At 45.7% G+C, this 22,109-nt stretch overlaps 1 protein-coding gene across 1 annotated transcript in view; it reads left to right on the top strand.

Annotated features, from left to right (window-relative positions):
* The window catches only part of LOC136577297 (zinc transporter ZIP10-like), a 130,601-nt gene that overhangs the window by 6,404 nt on the left and 102,088 nt on the right, over positions 1 to 22,109 (top strand). The window contains exons 3-4 of the mRNA XM_066577155.1: positions 5,582 to 5,756; positions 17,952 to 18,121. Coding sequence (XP_066433252.1) covers positions 5,582 to 5,756; positions 17,952 to 18,121 — 345 coding nt within the window. The remainder of the gene's footprint in view (positions 1 to 5,581; positions 5,757 to 17,951; positions 18,122 to 22,109) is intronic.

Here is a 22,109-nt window from a genome sequence, read left to right as displayed (position 1 = left end):
AGAAACTTAAAACTTGGCACGGGCATTGAATATGTCATAAATAGAAAAAGTTAATAGGTCCCAACTTGATTATTCAATTCTATGCGCAAAAGAATTATCGTCCAAATTTTACGTACGGAATCTAATTCTTTCACTTTCCAGTGTCATAGAAACGTGAAATTTGGCACGGGCATTGAATATGTCATAAATAGAAAACGCTAATGGGTTCCAACTCGATTATTCAATTCTATGCGCAAAAGAATTAGCGTCCAATTTTTACGTACGGAATGTATTTTTCTCACTTTCCGGTGTCATAGAAACGTGAAATTTGGCACGAGCATTATGTCATAAATAGAAAAAGCTAATGGGTCCCAACTCAATTATTCAATTCTATGCGCAAAAGAATTAGCGTCCAAATTTTACGTACGGAATGTAATTTTCTCACTTTCCGGTGTCATACAAACGTGAAATTTGGCACGAGCATTGATTATGTCATAAATAGGAAAAGCTAATGGGTCCCAACTCGATTATTCAATTCTATGCGCAAAAGAATCAGCGTCCAAATTTTACGTACGGAATGTAATTTTCTCACTTTCCGGTCTCATAGAAACGTGAAATTTGGCACGAGCATTGATTATGTCATAAATAGGAAAAGTTAATGGGTCCCAACTCGAATATTCAATTCTAGCGCAAAAGAATTAGCGTCCAAATTTTACGTACGGAATGTAATTTTCTCACTTTCCGGTGTCATAGAAACATGAAATTTGGCCCGAGCATTGATTATGTCATAAATAGGAAAAGCTAATGGGTCCCACCTCGATTGTTCAATTCTAAGCACAAAAAAATTAGCGTCCACATTTTACGTATGAAATCTAATTCTCTCACTTCCTGATGTCATTTTATATAAAGGAAACGTCGCATGGTTACCTCCCGTGGTGTTTTCTGGGTAACACAGAGAACTATGCAAAATGGTGAACGTATGTTTTTCCGGTATCTCTAAAGTAACCACGACTTCATAAGATTTCCGTGTGAACACCAGATAAACACCAGTACCAAATTAACTCGGGCGAAGCCGGGTATATCAGCTAGTTTATATATATAAAGCTGAAAGCCCTCACTGACTCACTGACTGACCGACTCACTGACTGACTGACTGACTCGCCAAAAGTTCTCCAACTTCCCGATGTCGTAGAAATATGAATTTTTGCACCAGCATAGATTATCTTCAAAACAAGAAAAGTAATTGGATCCCAACTCGATTATTCAATTCTAGCGCAAAAGAATTAGCGTCGAAATTTTACGTACAGAATCTAAATCTCTCACTTCCCAATGTCATAGAAACTTAAAATTTGGCACGGGCATTGAATATGTCATAAATAGGAAAAGTTAATGGGTCCAAACTCGATTATTCAATTCTATGCGCAAAAGAATTAGCGTCCATATTTTACGTATGGAATCTAATTCTCTCACTTCCCGGTGTCATAGAAACTCGAAATTTGGCAGGAGCATTGATTATGTCATAAATAGGAAAACCTAATGGGTCCCAACTCGATTGTTCAATTCTATGTGCAAAAGAATTAGCGTCCAAATTTTACGTACGGAATGTAATTTTCTCACTTTCCGGTGTCATAGAAACGTGATATTTGGCACGAGCATTGATTATGTCATAAATAGGAAAAGCTAATGGGTCCCAACTCGATTATTAAATTCTAGCGCAAAAGAATTAGCGTCCAAATTTTACGTACGGAATGTAATTTTCTCACTTTCCGGTGTCATAGAAACGTGAAATTTGGCACGAGCATTGATTATGTCAAAAATAGGAAAAGCTAATGGGTCCCAACTCGATTATTAAATTCTATGCACAAAAGAATTAGCGTCCAAATTTTACGTACGGAATGTATTTTTCTCACTTTCCGGTGTCATAGAAACGTGAAATTTAGCACGAACATTGATTATGTCATAAATAGGAAAAGCTAATGGATCCCAACTCGATTATTCAATTCTATGCGCAAAAGAATTAGCGTCCAAATTTTACGTACGGAATCTAATTCTCTCACTTCTTGGTGTCATAGAAACATGAAATTTGGAACGGGCATTGATTGTGTCATACATAGGAAAAGTTAATGGGTCCCACCTCGATTGTTTAATTCTAAATCGCAAAAGACTTAGCGTCCACATTTTACGTACGAAATCTAATTCTCTCACTTACCAATGTCATAGAAACTTGAAATTTGGCATGGCCATTGATTGTCATAAATAGGAAAAGTTAATGGGTCCCAACTTGATTATTCAATTCTAAGTGCAAAAGAATTAGTGTCCAAATTTTACATATGGAATCTAATTCTCTCACTTTCTGATGTCACTTTATACAAAGGAAACGTCGCATGGTTACCTCCCGTGGTGTTTCCTGGGTAACGCAGAGAACTATGCAAAATGGTGAACATATGTTTTTTTGGTATCTCTAAAGTAACCACCACTTCATAAGATTTTCCGTGTGAACAACAGATAAACACCAGTACCAAATTAACTCGGGCGAAGCCGGGTATATCAGCTAGTTTAAATATATATGTGATTAAGACTGATGGCACTACTGAAAGGTTGTAAACACTGCCCATATATGCAGGGCCACTATTTTATGGGTTGCGCCACCATGACAGAAACTTTGTTGGTTACATGAGACCATAGTGACAAGCCGGCCAGAATTTTAGAGAACACAATATTGTGTTGGGTGGGGGGGCTGTTTTAGTTTACGGTTCCTTGCTTGGCAGATTGGTGGGCATCTCAAAAAGTGCCTATTAAATACAAATGCATTGTTCTAACCTTCTTCATTAGTTCAACTAAGGCTGTCAGACAGCTAGCATCTGTATAGTGGCATTTACACAGTTGTATTTGTGTTCGCAGAATGAATTGTTAGGACTATTTACATGGGCCACAATATCAATCATTGACTCGTTAGGGCTCGTATTTGAATTTTGCCCCCTCCTCAATGCATGCTTATTGGTTGAACACACATAATTATGTGCGTGGACTCTGCCAGTGAACACTTGCTGCTGCGGGAGGCCACAACACTGAGGCTACTGAAGAGTACCGAGAGACGTAGCAGCGTATGTGCTTTCGAAGCCTGGCCGGGACTGTTCAGTCAAGGATCACTCACATGTATTTTTGTACTTTCGGGAGCCAATCAGTGTTCAGTGGGAGATGCCCTCCGAGCAGGTGCCCCCCCCCCCCCCCTGCAAAGCTGGTGGCTGGTGGTTGAAAGACGATTACCAGTTTACACCGGATTACAGTTAATCAACTAGCGACTGTTTTTAAAGGAGCTGATATGACCTGACTAGCGGCTAGTCAAGGAATTGTCACGCACAACCCAGTTGTTTGTTGGCCATGTTTCTACCTGACTGTCGCTTACATCCACTGTATTGAGAGACTATTTGGAAGATAGTTGTCTTGTGAGGAAGAGATACAAGATGGTAAAACTATGTAGTTACTATGTGGCCTCAGTATGGATTACGGTTCCTCATGGTTTCTTCTGCATCTTCACATAGTACGGGGCAGTCAGTTTTGAGTACTACTATGTGGAATATTTTAGGTATAGCATTAGATTTACGTACTGAGCAAGAACGCAGGATTGTCTTTAGGTCATAACTAGGGTTGGTCTTTGAGGTTGGCCAGGATAAGGGTTGGGGTTAGGGGCATGACATAGGAAACATTTTCTGTGCCATGTCTCTCTGCTTCCAAAATGGCAGTTCACCAATTTTGTAGCTACCAAAGCATTTTCATTTACTTAAAGAGTACCAGCACTTTTCTTTTTAATACAGAACAGGCAATTCTAAGCATTTTTTTCAGTAAGTTTTATAAGCTTATTATGTACATTTTTATTAAAATAAAACCTTTTCTGTTATGCAGCTCAGTGAAGACAGGACTGAGAAATCTGTCCTCACCTGTCTGTATAACAGTAGGGGGCGCTCCATCTAGATGTGTCTGCAGTGTTCTCTACAGAACAGATGTCGACACTATTGTACTATTGCACATAACAGTGTATGAGGGGTCTCCATTATATACAGTTTATGTATTCTAATGTTGTGTCCCCATTCTGTCCCACCACCCCCTGTGTGTTGTACTGCTTTCCCTGCTCATATGACACCTCCAATCTTGGGCACTGTAAGTCTTCCCCCTAGCTCTCCTATCTCCGGGCCCGCTGTCACATCGATGGATGGCTTGAGGCGGTGGCGCCACTATGCCGATCCCGCTAAAATGTGGAATGCCAGCCACTACACCGATCACGCTGAAGTGTGGCCTGACATGGTACATAAACCTATCTAGTCTAACTACAGGTCAAAACACAGTCACGAGTAACTTGGCGCCAAAATACGGTGTCTTGCATGCACGTAGTTTTCTTACTGGTCCGGTCTGCTGTATGATCAGCCAATGAGTCCAGACGGATGAGGGGCCCCTCCAGAAAAACGTGTGCGGTACCGCAGAGGGCGGTTACTCACTTCCTCAGCGACATCCAGCGACGTATTGTGGACGAATAATAAAACACACAACAGAGGACTATATACAGTAACAAGAACAATGTACACATATTGGAGGCTATCTCACCCTCTCACACCAGCACCCACCCATCTACGCTGCAATATCTCCTGTCGTCCAATGCCAATGCTGAAGGAGGGCCCGCAATCATTCCATCCATCGCCGACACAGAACCCGGGTCCACGCTCTCCTTTTCCACGTCCCACAATCGGTGTCATCCACAGTCTTACTCTTCAGCTGGCATCACTACAACTCCACCACTGCATACCCATGTCTCCACCCACACTTCTGGTAGAAACAAGATGCACTAGTACCCCCTCCTTCCTCCTTTATCCCCCTCCTCCATCCTACCTATTCTTCCCTCCTCATCCCACCCTCCTTCTCCTCCTTTCTCCCTGCCTACTGCTCCTTCCTTCCCCGCCTCCTCCCCCTTTCTCCTTCTCAGCCTCTCTCTCTCCTCCTTCTTCCTCCCACCTACCTTCTCCCCCTTCCTCCATCCTACCTAGTCTTTCCTCCTCATCCCTCCCTCCTTCTCCTTTCTTCTCCCTCCTCCTCCCCCTATCTCCTCCTCCTGCCTCTCTCTCTCCTTCTTCTTCCCCCCTCTTCCCTTCTCCACCCTCCTCCATCCTTCCAACTTTTCTCTCCCATCCCTCTTCGTATCTCCCTTCTCCCCCCCTTCTTTCCTTTCTTCACCTTCCTTCCTTCTTCCTCCTCCTACATCCTTCCTACTTTTCTCTCCTCCGCATCCCTCTTCTTACCTCCCTTCTCCCCCCTTCTCTCCTCTATCCTCCTTCCTTCCTTCTTCCCCCTCCTATATTCTTCCTACTCTTCTCTCCTTCCGTTCCCCATCCCTCTTCTTTCCTCCCTTCTCCTCCTCCTCCTCCCTCCTCTTTCCTCCCTCTTCCATCTTCCATTCTCCCTCCTTACTCTTTCCTTTGTTTGTACAAGTAAACAGCAGACATACAATACAGACCGGTATTGTATTGGCCTTATACCATCTGAAGTAGAGCATTCAATACTCACCACATTGGTTGTATATTTTTCTTAGATGTGTTTTTTCTTTTTCTTCCAGTGTTTAAATGTTTCTCAGCTCCTCAGTTATTATGGGCTAAATATCAACTCTCCAATTTCCCCGGACCAGTTTGCTTACCTCTGTCCTGCCCTGTTGTATCAGATTGATAGTAGGTTTTGCATCAAGCATTTTACTGAATGGGAACTAGTAGAAGTAACTAAGGGAGCCCCATCTGGTAAGTAATCCCTGTCTCATGACCCTTCTGTCTGCTTTGCTTTACAATGTTGTATAAAGCTCTTGGTTAAAGTCTAAATGGATAAAATAAGTCAATCTAAATGTTTTTTCTTCACATCCTAAATGAATACATTATAATTCGTCACCACAGTGGCAGGCAGGACATCTGAGTGCATCTACCCACAGAGAAGTCACAATCTGAACTTCTGCGCATTTCACTTAGAGGATAACTGAAGCAATTCTCTGCTTTTGGAATAAAATTCTGTCTTGCGACAGGAGGGGTCAGAGGGTATATTACATATTACCAGCAGTTGTTTTTGGCTGTCCAAGATAGAAGCAGCAATCTCTAATTACACTACGCACTGATTAGCCAGTGCTGATCACGTGAGCTGCTTTGGCCAATCAGAGAGCAGGTATAGTGTATTGTAGTCTAATGCTATCAATGCACTGTGGGAATTGAGTAGTCTGAAGTTTGTGTTGGACATCTTGGAATGCTGAAAATGGGACCAGGAATTGGCTGATGGGAGGGGGAGCAGAGAAGAACAGCTGCAGGTAATATACCCCTCTCCTCCTCAAACCAGCAGGTCACTTTAAGTCTGTCTTTACAGAAAAGATAAAATAGGACAGGGTGCTCAGGAAGACGTTCCTCCAATGTAATAGTAGATGCTAACCAGATAAAAAACCTAAAAGAAGCAACTTATTTTAAGCCCGATGTTCGTGGGCAGATTTTAATTATAAAATCCGCGCATGTCTCCTGTGAGGCAGATCCGCAGAACTAGAAGCCCATAGGGATGCATTAGCATCTGCAGGGCGATTTAATGCATGCGGATGTGATTTTTTTTCACGGTGTGCAGATCGCACGCACGGGAAGAAATCGCAGCATGCTCCATTTTTCTACGGAACCTGTAGGGACGACTTCCAATGAAGTCAATAGAAGCCGTCATATCCGCAGCACACCCGCAGCTGTCACTGTGGCTGTGCCGCAGGAGATTAAAAAAAGGGGAAAAAAAGCACAGCGCATTTGCGCAGCACAACGCTAGAGCCCCGAGCGTATCTGCCAGGCGGGAGAAAGACGATCCAGCCATGACGGAGGACAGCCCCGCAGCGTCCGGACAGGTGAGTAAATGTCATTGACCTCATGGCTGCGGGCACAGGTGGAAACTAATGTGGGATTAAACATTTGGAAACCATGCGTGCCCGTGGACATGAGGCCTTACTAAGGAGGTGTGACTAGAGCAAGAGTTGAAGAACTCTTGTTCTATCCACACTGACTTTCCACTGAGCTACTACAGAGGGCTGTATACAGTGCCAGGAAATGGTGGAGGAGAGCTGAGAAAGCTACTATAACAGAGGGGTTGTAATTCACTTTAGATGAATTTTCTGCTGTGATCTGTTACGCCTGTCAGCTCAGTTAATTTTGCCAGCACACCTTGTTCTGTCCAGACGAGCCAGGGTTAATATCTCCTGTGCCTTCCAGTCAGGTTAATTACCCTGCTGTGTGTCTGAGAATCGTGCTGGTGATTGACAGGTCTATCTACCCATCGGCTCCTCCCGCCTTCCTATAAGATCCAGCTCATGCTACCTGGGAGTTGCCGATTATTGTTCAGTTTTCAGTGCCCTTTGTTTGTATCCTGCTTCTGTCAGCTTGTCCGCTAGTCCTTGCTTTTATTTTTCCAGTTTTTTCAGTGTCTGCTGAGTAGTCAAGCTACTCTGTCCTGCTGGTAATCTGGCCCTGGTACTTTGTGCCAATCCCTCAGTCTGCTAGCTAATTTACCTCGCTGTTATCAGCCAGGGTCTTCCAGTCCGCCTCTGTTTGTATCTTGCTTCTGTCAGTTTGTCTGCTAGGCCTTGCTGTTATCAGCCAGGCCTTAGCAGCTGCCTCTGTTCTGTTTGTATTGTTTTGTGTTGGTTCTGGTCATCTGCCTTTCCGGTCGGTGCTAGCGGGTAGTAGTCTCTTGCATAGGTACTGCGGTCCCTGCCTGTCCCCCGTAGTAAGCGTAGGGTCAGAGTTGGCAGCCTGGACATGTCCACCATCAGGGCTATCTATAGGAAGGGACAGTGGCGTGGGTGTAGTTTAGGGAGCCCCGCGCCGTGCGTACCTAAGCACCCCACTAGTACCGTAACATGAGCAGTGAGGAGGAACAGAACCAGCAGCTATTCAGAGAGAGGATGAGATTGATGGAGAAATAGCTATGTAGCATTGAGTGGGTGTGGCTATGGTACACAGCCTCTAAAAGAGGAGAGGGGATGTTGAGCTTGTGTGCATTCATGAGACAGACCAGCTAATGAGTGCTGGGAAAGCCCTTAAGTCATAAGCCTGAATGAAGTAGAGTCTGCTAGCCAAGCATGAGTCTTTCTAAATGCATGAGAAGAAAAACTCAATGCAAAGACAGATCAGTACATCATTATTTTCTGCACAGACTTATTAGGATGTGTGTTTATCGATTTTTCATGCACATAAGTTTACATAGCCTTTAAGATCCAATTTCTTACATGTATATATTTAAGTAATCTTATAGGTTCAATGCTATTTTGTACCTATGGAGCGTTCTTAAAGTAGTCAGTGTTACTTTTGTAAAAGACTTGCTGTTATACCCGGCTTCGCCCAAGTTAATTTGCTACTGGTGTTTAACACCTGTTGTTCACACTGAAAATTTTCATGAAGTCATGGTTACTTTAGAGGAACCGAGGAATAAAATATGTATAGACATAGAGGAGCGTTAGATTCTCCTCAGACTGCATGTACTGATGTCCCTCTGCAGAATGTGCCACTCCTCCCCTTCTTCACATATTTTAGCCTTAAAGTTAACATCCCTTTTTATTCAAATTTATCACCAGACTGGAGGTTACAGTCTATTCTGCAGTCCATGTACTTCCTTATGTACTTTACAGGCTTTCAGTATATGCACATAGAGGTCAGTAAGATTACTCTCAGTATATACAAGGAGAGGTGAGGTAGATTCTCCTCAGTATATACACAGAGGTCAGTTAGATTCTTGTGCCAAATTTCACGCTTGTACAACACCGAGAAGTTACATTACATAGGAGTGCACCTACTTTTGCACTTAGCATTGAAAAATCAAGTAGTGACCCCCTTAACTTTCCTGTTTAGGACCAAAAAAATGTGTGACATCGAGAAGTTACATTACATAGAGGTGCACTTACTTTGTAATTAGCATTGAATGATCGAATTGTAACCCCATTACTTTTACTATATAGGACCTAAAGAATGGTCATGCCAAATTTCATGTTTGTACAACACTGGGAAGTTAGAGAATTAGTGGCAAGTCAGTCAGGGAGGGCTTATTTATATATATATATACATATATTTATTAGCTGATATACTCAGCTTCGCCCGAGTTAATTTAAGACAGGTGTTTACGTGTTGTTCGCACAAAAAATGTTACAAAGTCAAGGTTACTTTAGACCCCTCCCACTCTCCTCATTCAGGACATAAAGATCATATTCGTGAGGGAGAGTAAATTACGTCCCTAAGGCCACCGGATTTATCTGCGGACCTTACCCTGGCTTCTGCACACGTGCCTGTCGCCAAGATAGCGGATGCATGCGCAAAAGCCATGGCTTGCCAGGATAATATAACATATCCTTGGTTTTGGCTACCCAATGTAGCCAGGAGCCTAGGGATTTCATGGGGGGCCATAGTACGCATTCCCTGGTCATGTGATCGCAGCTATCCAATAGATAGCAGCGATTACATAAAAGTAAAAAAAAGTTAAAGTTTCACCTCCCGTCATGGATCTGATCCATGAGGGGAGGGGAAATTACTTAGCCAAGGCCTCCGTCGATGTCCCCCCCGCTAGCGCAAAAGCTGGGGAGGGCTCGGGAAATTTACTTGCTCTTGGCAACTAAAGGTAGTCGAGAGCCTAGAGCAGTGGCCGAGGGCCACGGTGAGCGGTCTCCAGTCACGTGATCGCCATTATTCAACAGATAATAGCGATCACGTAAAATTTTAAAGACATTTGAAGTTTGACACTCCGATCGGTTTGGGCCCTGTTGTGCATACGGACATAAGATTGAGGCCACAATGGGTTTGTTTCTGAACATGGGACAAACAGGAGGATCCATTTTGGGGTGCAAATCCTCATTCGTATGTGTGCTGTGCAAAAAAAAAACATTTTAAAATGACACATTTGCCAAAAAAAATGAAAACCATAATTTTTTCCTTCTGCTTTGCTTAGATTCATTCATATACTGTGGTGTCAAAATACGCAGTACACCCCTAGATGAATGCGTTAAGGGGTCTAGTTTTCAAAATGGGGTCATTTGTGGGGGTCCTCTGTCGTTTTGGCCGCTCGCTCAATGACTCTGCAAAGTGTGCTATGGGGCCTAAATCATCTTCAAGCAAAATGTCTGTTCTGAAAGCCACCGGCTACTCCTTTCGGTTTGGGCCCCGTTGTGCATACAGACATAAGATTAGGGCCACAACTGGTATGTTTCTGAATACAGCACAAACAGGGGGATCCATTTTGGGATGCAAATCTTCATTTTCATTAAAATTACATATTTTCAAAAATATGAAATTTTATTTTTTCTCCTCTAAATTGCATTAAAGGGGTTGTCTCGCGAAAGCAAGTGGGGTTAAGCACTTCTGTATGGCCATATTAATGCACTTTGTAATATACATCGTGAATTAAATATGAGCCATACAGAAGTTATTCACTTACCTGCTCCGTTGCTAGCGTCCACGTCTCCATGGCTCCGTCTAATTTCGCTGGCTTCTTGCTTTTTTAGACGCGCTTGCGCTGTGCGGTCTTCTGCCTGGTGAATGGGGCCGCTCGTGCCGGAGAGCTGGTCACCGCGTCGTCATCGTAGCTCCGCCCCGTCACGTGTACCGATTCCAGCCAATCAGGAGGCTGGAATCGGCAATGGAACGCACAGAGCCCATGGTGCACCATGGGAGAAGACCCGCGGTGCACCATGGGAGAAAACCACAGTGCATCCCTGGGAAAGGACCGGCGGCCATCTTAGGGAGAAGATTTTTTAAACTTCTTATTTCGTCTGATCGGTGAGTAGCAAGCGGTTTAAAAACCGCTTTAATTTGCTATTTTATGCCAGGGGGTGACAGGGGGAATGGGGTAATGTTAAATTTTGATGCTTGCCATGAGACAACCCCTTTAACTTCTGAAAAAAACTGTGGGGTCAAAATTCTCCTGACCCCCCTCAGTGAGTACATTGAGGGGTGTAGTTTTTAAAATGGGATCATTTGTGGGGGTATCTATCATTCTGAGGGTGCATTCACACGAACGTATATCGGCTCGGTTTTCACGCCGAGCCGATATACGTTGTCCTCGGGTGCAGGGGGGGGGGAGGATGGAAGAGCCAGGGCCAGGAACTGTGCTCCCGCCTCCTCTCTGCCTTCTCTCCGCCCCTCTTCACTATTTGTCCACACGGGACGGCCAATCCGCTGCGGTAAGTCCGGCTGAAACCGCGGCTGCGGCCGCCGCAGCCACGGTTTCAAAAGATGCAGCATGTCTGTTTACTTTTACTTTTTTGCTTATTTTCATCGCTGCCGCGCTCTCCTCTACGGGAGCGCCGGCTGCAACGGAAAAGCGAGCGGCCGGGCTTATTCCGCGGCGGTTCTCCCGGCAGAAATCTCGCGGTTTTTGCTGTGGCCAGCCTAAAGGAATAACACTTTTGCACGATACCTCAGACATCAGAGACAAAAGAATCACGTTGCAGAGGACCCCCCCTCTGTGGTTGATTGTAGATACAGGAATCTGTAGGGTGTGAACAGCGTTCTGATAGAGGTCCAATAGGAATGATGATAAGTAGCGCAGCAGCTCTTCTCGTCCTACGATTCCACGGGGGATTTGAATCCAGAAACAAGCCTGACTACACTATACTAGTCTCTAGTTTAATCTATCCTATCCATGTGACTGGACCACTAATCTCCCTGTGGACCATCGGTCACCTAACCTTCCACTAGTGCCTGAACTACGCACCAATCCCTATCCATGTGACTGGACCACTAATCTCCCTGTGGACCATCGGTCACCAAACCTTCCACTAGTGCCTGAACTACGCACCAATCCCTATCCATGTGACTGGACCACTAATCTCCCTGTGAACCATCGGTCACCTAACCTTCCACTAGTGCCTGAACTACGCACCAATCCCTATCTATGTGACTGGACCACTAATCTCCCTGTGGACCATCGGTCACCTAACCTTCCACTAGTGCCTGAACTGCACACCAATCCCAATCTAGAACACTAACTTGAAACAATCAGACTGGGGCTAATACTTACCCCCAGAGGATCAGCCAAAGTTGCTTCAGACTCCAGCAATCCCCAAGCAGGCTGCACTAGGAATATACTGCACCAAGTATGGAGAACTATAACTGAAGCAGCCATGATGCAGCAGAGCTAATTGTGTCATGTCTGCCGAGAGAAGCTGAAAGTAGCTTCTAGATATGGCTATATAGATATGGCTGAATCTAACACCTACTTGGTTACCGCAAGTCTTTGGCCATCTGGAGGGAATATTTAGGAAACTGGGGGTAGCTCCCTTCCTACTTCCCATGCGGTCTGGATCTGCCTGGAGGGCGCAGGTCTCTCTTATATTCTAGCCCCCATTACCTAGGAGCTAAGAAGAAACCAACTTCCCATAACCACAGGGGTGTTGGGCAAGCCCATTATAACACATTAATAACAGTGATCTCCTACACCTGCAATTTGAATGGGTATGTAGATTTTATATATCCACTGTACAGAAGAAAGAGGCAATGGGAAATTAGAGAACATTGTTAGACTTATGTGAGAAGGACATTGTATGGCAGGAGACAGACTGCAAATGGAGTGTAAGCACTTTATGAAGTACCTTGAAAAGTTTCTACGTGTGCATAAAGACGGGTTCTTCAGAGACGGCGATAAATGCAACACTGAAAAATTACTGCTTGAATTCTGTTCAGTGCTGCCTGTATGCAGAATTATATCTCATGTGTTGTGGTTATTTACATCACTGTCATGCCTTTTTTTAGGCTGGATTCAGACGAACGTATATCGGCTGGGTATTCACGCCGAGCCGATATACGTCGTCTCTCTCTGCAGGGGGGGGAGGATGGAAGAGCCAGGAGCAGGAACTGAGCTCCCGCCCCCTCTCTGCCTCCTCTCCGCCCCTTTGCACTATTTGCAATAGGGAGAGGCAGGGCGGGGCTAATTTGCAGCACTTAGCCCCGCCCCTGTCCCGCCTCCTTTCATTGCAAATAGTGCAGAGGGGCGAAGGGGAGGTGGAGAGGGGGCGGGAGCTCAGTTCCTGCTCCTGGCTCTTCCATCCTCCCCCCCCCCCTGCAGATGAGGACACCGTATATCGGCTCGGCGTGATAACCGAGCCGATATACGGTCGTCTGAATCTACCTTTAAGATGTGTGATACATGATTACTAATATGTGTAGCGTACAGAAGCCAATGTACCAACATTTCCGGATGTTTCTGAGTGGTCTATCTATGTCTTGTGCCTATGTGTTGTCAGTGTCTTTCATGTGAGTGAATTTGATGTGTATTGCATAGCTGTAGCACTGAATGGGTTAATGTCTGGGGTATGTCTGGAAATGTATCTTTTGTAGGGCATGTGACCTTGTCTTATATATGTGGTTGCAAGGTCCATGATTGGGGTTGTCTGTCAGTGCTGCTGTGGAGTGTGGAGCCTGCCTGTCCACTGACACCTTCAGTCTGTGGGCATAGAAGATGAAAGCAGCTGAGAGGATTGCACTTGTGTTTTGTGGACCCTTTCTTCTCCCCTACCTGGAGAATGAAGAAGAATGAGAAGAAAGAAGCTGCAAGGATTGCGTCCCCACCGTGCAGCACTGAAGTGTATGTTCCTGCTCCATGAGTGTGTACCGGTAGAGAGTTGATGGGTGAAAGGTGTCCGAGAACAGAGATTCACAGATAACGTGGCCTGTGAAAGTCACTCTGCCCTCCCGTATTTCCTCCCTGTCGCACCACGTGTTTTTCTACACCAAGTGTATTGCTGGTGGATGTAAGCTGTTCTGGACTGTTATTGGATATTTCAAGTTGTGTCCAAGTAAACAGCTTTACCGACCATTCCCCATTCAACCATTTCCCCTTTAAACCTCAACTCTTTAGAATTCACCATGGAGGACGGAACGGTGGCGTCACCCGTGACAAAAGGACTAAGGTAAACCACCAGTGGGTTAACCTATTTAACAGCCTGCGAATCGCGCTGTCTGAAGCTTTTCAAAGTGTTGTTATGGAAAGCGCAGCCACGGCATCCACGGCATCCACGAGTGGAGAATCATAGCGATTCTCAGCTCGCAGGATTCAAATCGCAGCATGCTGCGATTTGCCACGATTCTCTGCGGTGAACCTATCTGTCAGACGCCGTCAGTTGTCTTCTGCTCCCCAGCAACTGCTCTTGCTGCAGGGACGTGTTGCGGGATATCGCTATGCCCGTTGACAGGCAGCCTAAAACTCTCGCCCGCTGTCTCTTAGGCTGCGGCCCGCTCCTCGGACGCTGCATGTGAATTTGGTTGTTTATTACTGTGTGATTCTGATTGCATATATGTAACATTTACTACGTTTTTATTATTGTGATTAATAGAAAAAGGTGTACTCTATAGTGCAGAGGGGCAAGTACACCAACAGAGGGGCCAGGAGATAATAAGAACATTGCCTCACCCCTCAGTGGCTTGCCTAAAGCATTAAGTTCCTATGAAGATGGGAAACTCAGGGTTGTAGTGACCTCTATTGGCCAGTTTGAAAAACTGCACCCAGATATTGCCTCCTGTGTACTGCACTTTTATTGGCTTTAGCGAGGCACATGTTAGAAGGTCCTAAAACAATGAAGAAAAGAGTACGTTCTGAGCATGCTCACTGGGAACTTTCTAGTAGAATGATGCCCTGATATAAAAAGAGGCAATTTAAGCTGTGCAAGAAGAGAAGAACAGGGACTGTCTAAATGAGCAAAGGTGCTGCGGGGGAGCTGCCACGAGGCGTGCAATAGTCTGCAGAGGAGCTGCTGCTGGGGAGAGTGAGTAAGAAAAGTCATCCTGAAACCTTGGCTGCAAGAAGGCGGCTTGGAAAGCATCATCAGCACTGTACAGACGAACTGGAGGTCGCTGGTGGTGCAGGAGAGAACCTGGACCCAACCTCGAGGGGCAGCTGGACTGCGAAAAGACCCGAGAGGAATGATGCGGTGGAGTTACACCCGGGTCAGTGCAAGTGCAACACAACTTTAAGTGAGGCCTCAATTCTACCGCAGATGTGCAGACCATTAGAGGCACCGTTAGCAGACCACGGACCAGAGTGAGGAGCCACGTTAAGACACTTGGAGTATTTAACAAACTCCCATCACTCGCAGTGACGACTGAGACTGGACTATGAGCCTATCTACTAGAGACCTGTGATTATAATAGGCTGCTTTGATAAGAATGGATTGTTAATTCTTTAAAGAGGAACTGTTCAGTGGGACTGATCTCTGTACTGTTATTGACATTGTTCTGAAGGGGCCACTGTTGGCATATTGTGTGCAAAGTATTACTTCTAAAGGCCCACTTAGACAGGACGAATGTCGGGCAAACGATGCCTGACACTCATGCCCGCACATACTCACTGCCGTGCTGCTGCTAGTATTACTGGCTCACAGCAGATTGGCTGGAGGAGATTTGACTCCTCGCTCCCCCGCCCCTCTCCATTGACATAACATAGCGGACGTTCAGTACTGAACGGACACTATTTACACTGAGCAATCAGCGACCAGCTCATCATCCATCGTTTATGCTGCATATGGCGCTGGATGATGCATTTATATGTGGGGTCTGTTCTATTACAAATTAGCTTGACAAAAGCCGCTGTGTCGGCCGGAATGTGTCTGCAGATAATAAATAAAGATGATACCTTTTAGCTGGAGATGACATCTTGAAATCTTTTGGCTACTGTGCTGCTTCCTGGAATTTTATTGTATGATACAGATGGCTCCATTGAAGTCTGGATCCTCAATCAAGCGTGCCCTTTATTGAAACCCCTCCCCCACTAAAAGTGGTCATTCCATTCGGTTGTGCTGCTGAGCTCTGTTGTTTGTGGACTTTGCATCACCCGCCAGTTTAACATACAGGTTTTAAATGTCCAGCCGTTATTCATCAGTCTGTACATAGGCCGATGAAGGGCCCATTCTGGAACAGAAACGTGTTGCCTTGCTATGAATAAGGGCTCCCACACACTTGCGTTTGCGTTTTTGTTAATGCGATTGTTAATGGGACTTTCTAATGTTAAAAACGCAACGCAATGCACCAAAAACGCAAGTTGCACTGTGTTGCACTCACTGATGCCCACTGGCCCTGCCAGCGTGATTCCTCTGCTCTTCTCTACATCTTTGTTATGGCTTTAATGTTTGAGAAAGGTCCAGTAATTAGTACTGAAACATCACTCACTTTGCATTGTCTATGTTAGTGCCGTCCAACCCATGGACCACATGCAGCCCAGGATGCAGTCCAATGGGGAGGGAGGCCCACGCAGGCTCAATCTGGAGGAGGCGGCAGGCTTCCACTCACTGACAGGCGCATACAGATGACAGGCAGCGGGCGGCAGCTCTGTGACTGACTCATACACACCAGGTTCAGTGTGCGGCAGCGATTCTCCTTTCTGTCCTCCAGAGATCTGACTGCTCCTATCGAGTACCGGGTGAGGATGAGAGACGGCAGCCTCATCTTGGCGGTCCATCATGGTGTCCCTCTCCTGCTATCTGGATAGGTTTCTGTGTCCAGGCTTGCATGCAAAAGCAGGCACTGACTCCAGTCTGGCAGCCATATGGCCTGGCGCTGGTGGAAGGGGGGATATTTGGAGGATGATGAAAGTTGTTTGGGGGCACAGTGGAGGATGATGGGGGTTGTGTGGAGGACTGCAGAGGATGGTGGGGTTTGTGTGGAAGACTATAGAGGATGATGGGGGTTGTGTGGAGGACTGTGCAGTATAATGGGGGTTGTGTGGAGGACTGTGGAAGATGATGGGGGTTGTGTGGAGGACTATGGAGCTTGTGTGAAGGACTGTGGAGGATGATGGGGTTTTTGTGGAGGACTGCAGAGGATGGTGGGATTTGTGTGGAAGACTATAGAGGATGATGGGGGTTGTGTGGAGGACTGTGCAGTATGATGGGGGTTGTGTGGAGGACTGTGGAAGATGATGGGGGTTGTGTGGAGGACTATGGAGCTTGTGCGAAGGACTGTGGAGGATGATGGGGTTTGTGTGGAAGACTGTGGAGGATGATGGGGTTTGTGTGAAAGACTGTGGAGGATGATGGTTGTGTGGAAGACTGTGGAGGATGATGGGGGGTTGTGTGGAGGACTGGATAATGATGGGGTTTGTGTGGAAGAATGTGGAGGATGATGAGGGTTGTGTGGAGGATGATAGGGGTTGTGTGGAGCACTATGGAGGATGATGGGGGTTGTGTGGAGGATGATAGGGGTTGTGTGGAGGACTGTGGGGGATGATGGGGGTTGTGCGGAGGACTGTAGGGGATGTAAGCGGCTGTTTGGGGGTTGTGTGAAGGACTATGGAGGATGATGAAGGGTTGTGTGGAGGACTGTAAAGGATGATGGGGGTTTAGTGGAGGACTATGGTGGATGATGGGACTATGGTGGATGTGGAGGATGATGGGGGTTTTGTGGAGGACTGTGGAGAATGATGGAGGCTGTGTGGAGGTCTGTGGAGGATGATGGGGGTTGTGTGGAGGACTATGGAGGATTATGAAGGTTGTGTGGAAGACTGTGGAGGATGATGGAGGTTGTGTGGAAGACTGTGGAGGATGACAGGGTTTGTGTGGAAGACTGTGGAAGATGATGGGGATTGTGTGCAGGACTGTGAAGGGTGATGGAGGTTGTATGGAAGACTGTGGAGGATGATGGGGTTGTGTGGAGGACAATGCCCTGCATCATTAGTATTTGTGTATTTAATGTGCGGTCCAAGACAACTCTTCTTCTTCCAATGATGCCAAAAGGTTAGACCCACCTGCTGTATACATAATAATACAATCTTTTAAAGCAGTTGACCTTCGGTGTGGACAGTTCTTCTTTGCATGTCTGCAGGGCTGGACCCTACTCTAGCACCCATCAGATACAAAGCGACCTTCGACCTTGCAATTTTTATCATTTTTTATATTTTTTTATTACTTTTTAGTTAGATTCTGCAGTCACCTGATGCACTTCATTCTTTTCCATTTGCAGCCTGGGTTTGTGGCCTCGTCTCCATCACAGTCATCAGCCTGTTGTCCCTGCTGGGAGTTATTCTCATTCCGATCATTAACCAAGGCTGCTTCAAGTTCCTGCTCAACTTCCTCATCGCCTTAGCTGTGGGAACCTTAAGTGGAGATGCTCTTCTCCATCTCTTGCCCCATGTAAGTGCTTCATTGTATTACTGCTGCTGTTACACAATGACATTTCCTTCATTATATGTTTTAAATAATAGCATGTAAGAATTTCAAAAGTTGATATACAGAATGCCTCAAAATTGTGGAAACACCCTTATAGAATGAAAAAGGTTTGTAAGACAGTGCATGCAAGCTTCAGGGTAAGGAGGGAACCTGTCAAGCCATGGCACCAAGATGACGGCCATTTTGAATGCTGCCATCTTGGATTAAGCTCTAATTTTCCCAGCATAACTTTATTTGTTCTCATGTGAACACGGTGCTTTTTCTTCATTACCAGCAATGTGAATGATGGTGTTATCTCAAGTAGAGCGTGTTGAGATCATCCTTATGTCTGGTTAATGAAGCAACGCCCCACGAATAAGACCTCCCGTTAGCCTCAGTGTAGCCGCCAAATGTCTTTCCAAATTCCTAGAAACAGGTTCTGTTGTTGATAAACCAAAATCAGGAGAACTGAAAATGGTCAGTGATGAAGCATCAGCGTCCACTGTCCTGGCCGCATTCAGGAAGAGCCCACAACGCAGCCCTCATCGTCCGCCTCAAGAATGTGGGGTGTGCCTCCATACATGCAACTGCACTGTGGGTATTTGGAGTCTACATGGGTAGCGCTGATTGAAATCTGGTCCGATTACATATGTGCTTAGTTTCCTGGAGACGAGGACGAACACATTCTGCTTGAGATAACGCCATCATTCACATTGCCTGGAATGTAAAATCACTGTGTTCACGTGAAAACGAATAAAGTTATGTTAAAATGAATCGCACTGTTATTTTTCTGGTGAAATTTTCTGCCTGTTTGATATATTGTATAGTGTCCCGGAACAACATCCTGGTCCCCTCCATAATTGTCACACATGTCTGTCTTATGTAGATGCACTGTGCAAAGCCGTCCTGTCTATTCTCTGTATGTGTGTTGCCCAGCTGCAGCATCTGAGGGGTTAACTCCCATAAAATCATTGCCTGTCAGCTTTGCTGCTGAATGTATCTATTCTACTGTGCCATGCAGTACAAGTGAGGTTATAAAAGTGAGTGTCTGAGAGCGGGAAGGGGGCTTCTTCAATCTGTGTTAGAGTAGGGTTCCATCTTACCTGCTGCTCGGAGTAAACACAGAGCCGCATGGGAGCACCATCAGCTTCCATGTTGGTGAAGATAGAGGAAGAGGAACGACTACCCATAGCGCATGTAGGGTGGATGTAACAGGAGTGAGTCCATGCCAGAGAGTGAGAGCGCACAACCCCCATCATCCTACTTCACACAAACCAGGTTCCCGTTCACACTACAGGCAGTTAATTTTCCTGTGTGGCCATCCGCCAATGGGATCAGCACACAGAGGTACGTGACTGTGACACCCTCACGGATGATGTGCGGAGTACATCTAGGCTAAGCCTTATACTAAGTGATTTCTTGCCAGACAGTATATGAAGAGGATCTTGTCTTTTTACCTCCTCCAGTGACATATAGATAACGTGGACTATAGGGCCGTATTGTTCCTCTGTATTTTTGCCTCCGAATCTCTGAGCTTCTGCCTGTAACTGCTGCCGTGAATCTACCTGTAATTACCTGCATGCAATGTTTATTCAAGTAAAGTTTTACTGGGCCTCAACTGTTCCTGAGGACCCGAGGTACGATACACCTGTCCAGTGTTTATTACTCCACCGCACAGAGTAACAGTGTGGGAACAGTGGCGTCACAACGTGCCTAATTAAGTTAATGGACGCTCATGATTAGTGGGGCCACCCAAGATGGTGCCCATCATGTTTTTATGCTCTTCTCTGTGACTCACTCCTGCCAAGTAACTCCTGCCAAAGTTGCTTGGCGCCAAAATGATAACGTCCTGGCCTGGCGCAAAGTGGGGGGGTTACCCCTGCTTCATGGACTGGGTGGCGCCCACAATGGGAGGAGCTAACTGCGGCTGCAGACTCCGGGGTCAAAAGCATTATTGCCAGAAAGAAAAAGACATGCCTGCAACTACAGGCGCAAGCAGCCATGTGATCCGTGGGGTGCCAGCAGGTTACCCACCACCTGAACCCCCGCTACTATTGGGGTGACGAACCGGACCTCTTAGAGCTCATGAAAGAGATCACACTGGGACCAACTAAAAAAAAGATTCATTCCCCCGGGGACACTATGACCGTGCAGACCACGGAAGACACCTAAGCCTGTGGAGGAAGCCACGCTGCTGACCATCCCACCACAGAATCTGCAGCAACCTAGACAGGTATTGCACCTGTGGCCGCAGAGGAGGAAGCTGAGGCCCCCATGCACCAACCCTCTGGTTGATCCAAGAGTTCCGCCGACCATCCACGCTGCCCAAGAAAGCACAGAGATGGCGCTGTGACCTGGACAGTCCGTTATCTGTAGCCTCACTAGGCATAAGTTCTTGGCAGAGCATGCTGTCGCCGACTGGATGGTCCACAGACTTGGACTACCCGTAGCGCATAGAGAGTGGATGTAAACAGAGTGAGTCCAATACAGAGAAAGAGAGAGTGCACAACCCTCAACATCCTACTTCATACAATCCAGATACCCGCTCACATTGCGGCAGTTATTTTTCCTGTGCGGCTGTCCGCCAATAGGATCACCACACAGAGGTACGTGATTGTGACAACCATGCGGAGAATGTGTGGGGTGCATCTAAGCTAAGTATGTGGAGAGGATCTTGTCTTTTTACCTCCTCCGGAGTATATATAATGTCCAGGACTGGTTACATATAGATAACATGGACTATGGGGCCGTATTGTTCCTGTGTATTTTTGCCTTCCAACCTCTGAGCTTCTGTGTGTAACTACTGCCGTGAATGTACCTGTAATTACCTGTTTTGCAAAGTTAAACTAAGTAAAGTTTTACCGGGCCTCAACCGTTCCTGAGGACCCAAGGTATGATACACTTGTCCAGTGTTTATTAGTCCGTCACATAAAATAACAGCGTGGGAACGGTGATGTCACGACGTGATATACATATATACTTCCATAAGCATTCCCCCTGTGTTACCACTCGGTTACACCATGACAAGGACCACCCCTCCGGCCATACGCACAATATGTATTAGGTGCGTTACAATTACTTTGGGGTCTCTTACAGGAGACCGTGTAGCGCACATGGAAAATTTTGAATTGAATTCAAAATGTCCGTAATTTTGGTGACAAGGCCTCACAGGTTTTCCCTTCCCCTGCAGCTTGTATGCAAAATTGGATCAACATCTGCCAAACTATTTTCATGTTATATGGGGATTTCCACTCTTTTGGGACATCCGGTATTTTGCTGGTTTAGTTATATATATTTCCTTTTTATAGATTTAGTTTTGTAGTTTGTAGCAGAGATGTTGTAAATAACAGTATATAACAATAACTAGCAAAAAACAGAATCTCTCTTCCTTGTTTATTTTTGGTCTCTTACTACAATCTGAGAAATACATAAAGATATATTCTATATAGTCCCATGAGACAAGCTGTGATGCCTTTACTGCAAACTAGGCTGAGAATCCTGCAGCACACAACTAGGTTGCATCTGCCATCCATCCAAATTCATTGTAATTAGTATCACCTGGGAGACTAAAGTCAGGGGTTCCTATCGATGCAATTGTGTATTTGACCTACAACACCAGTCAAAAGTTTTGGAACACCTCAATTTGTCCAGTTATTTTTTGACATTAAGACAGTTTAGGTACAGCAAATAACATGAAATGGTTCAAAAGTAAAATAAAAGCATAACACTTTAACCTGAAATTATAACTAAAGGGTTTCTCCAGGGAACGCATCAAGGACCGCTACTCTGCAGCCCCGATGACAAATGATGGTTTGGATGCAAACTATTCCTACCGGTGTCTCAACTTTTGCAGATGACTTTCAAACCTGCAAACTCTATATAAGCAGTGCTGGAACAGACTGCATCACACCCTCCAAGGCAGGATGTGGACAGTTTTGCTCTTCAGGACAGAACACATTGTTATCATAACGGC

This window comes from Eleutherodactylus coqui, chromosome 8 (genome assembly GCF_035609145.1).
Source record: "Eleutherodactylus coqui strain aEleCoq1 chromosome 8, aEleCoq1.hap1, whole genome shotgun sequence".
In the NCBI taxonomy this organism is placed as follows: domain Eukaryota; kingdom Metazoa; phylum Chordata; class Amphibia; order Anura; family Eleutherodactylidae; genus Eleutherodactylus; species Eleutherodactylus coqui.
Note: the sequence above shows the minus strand (reverse complement) of the source record. Positions and strands in the feature narration are given on the sequence as shown.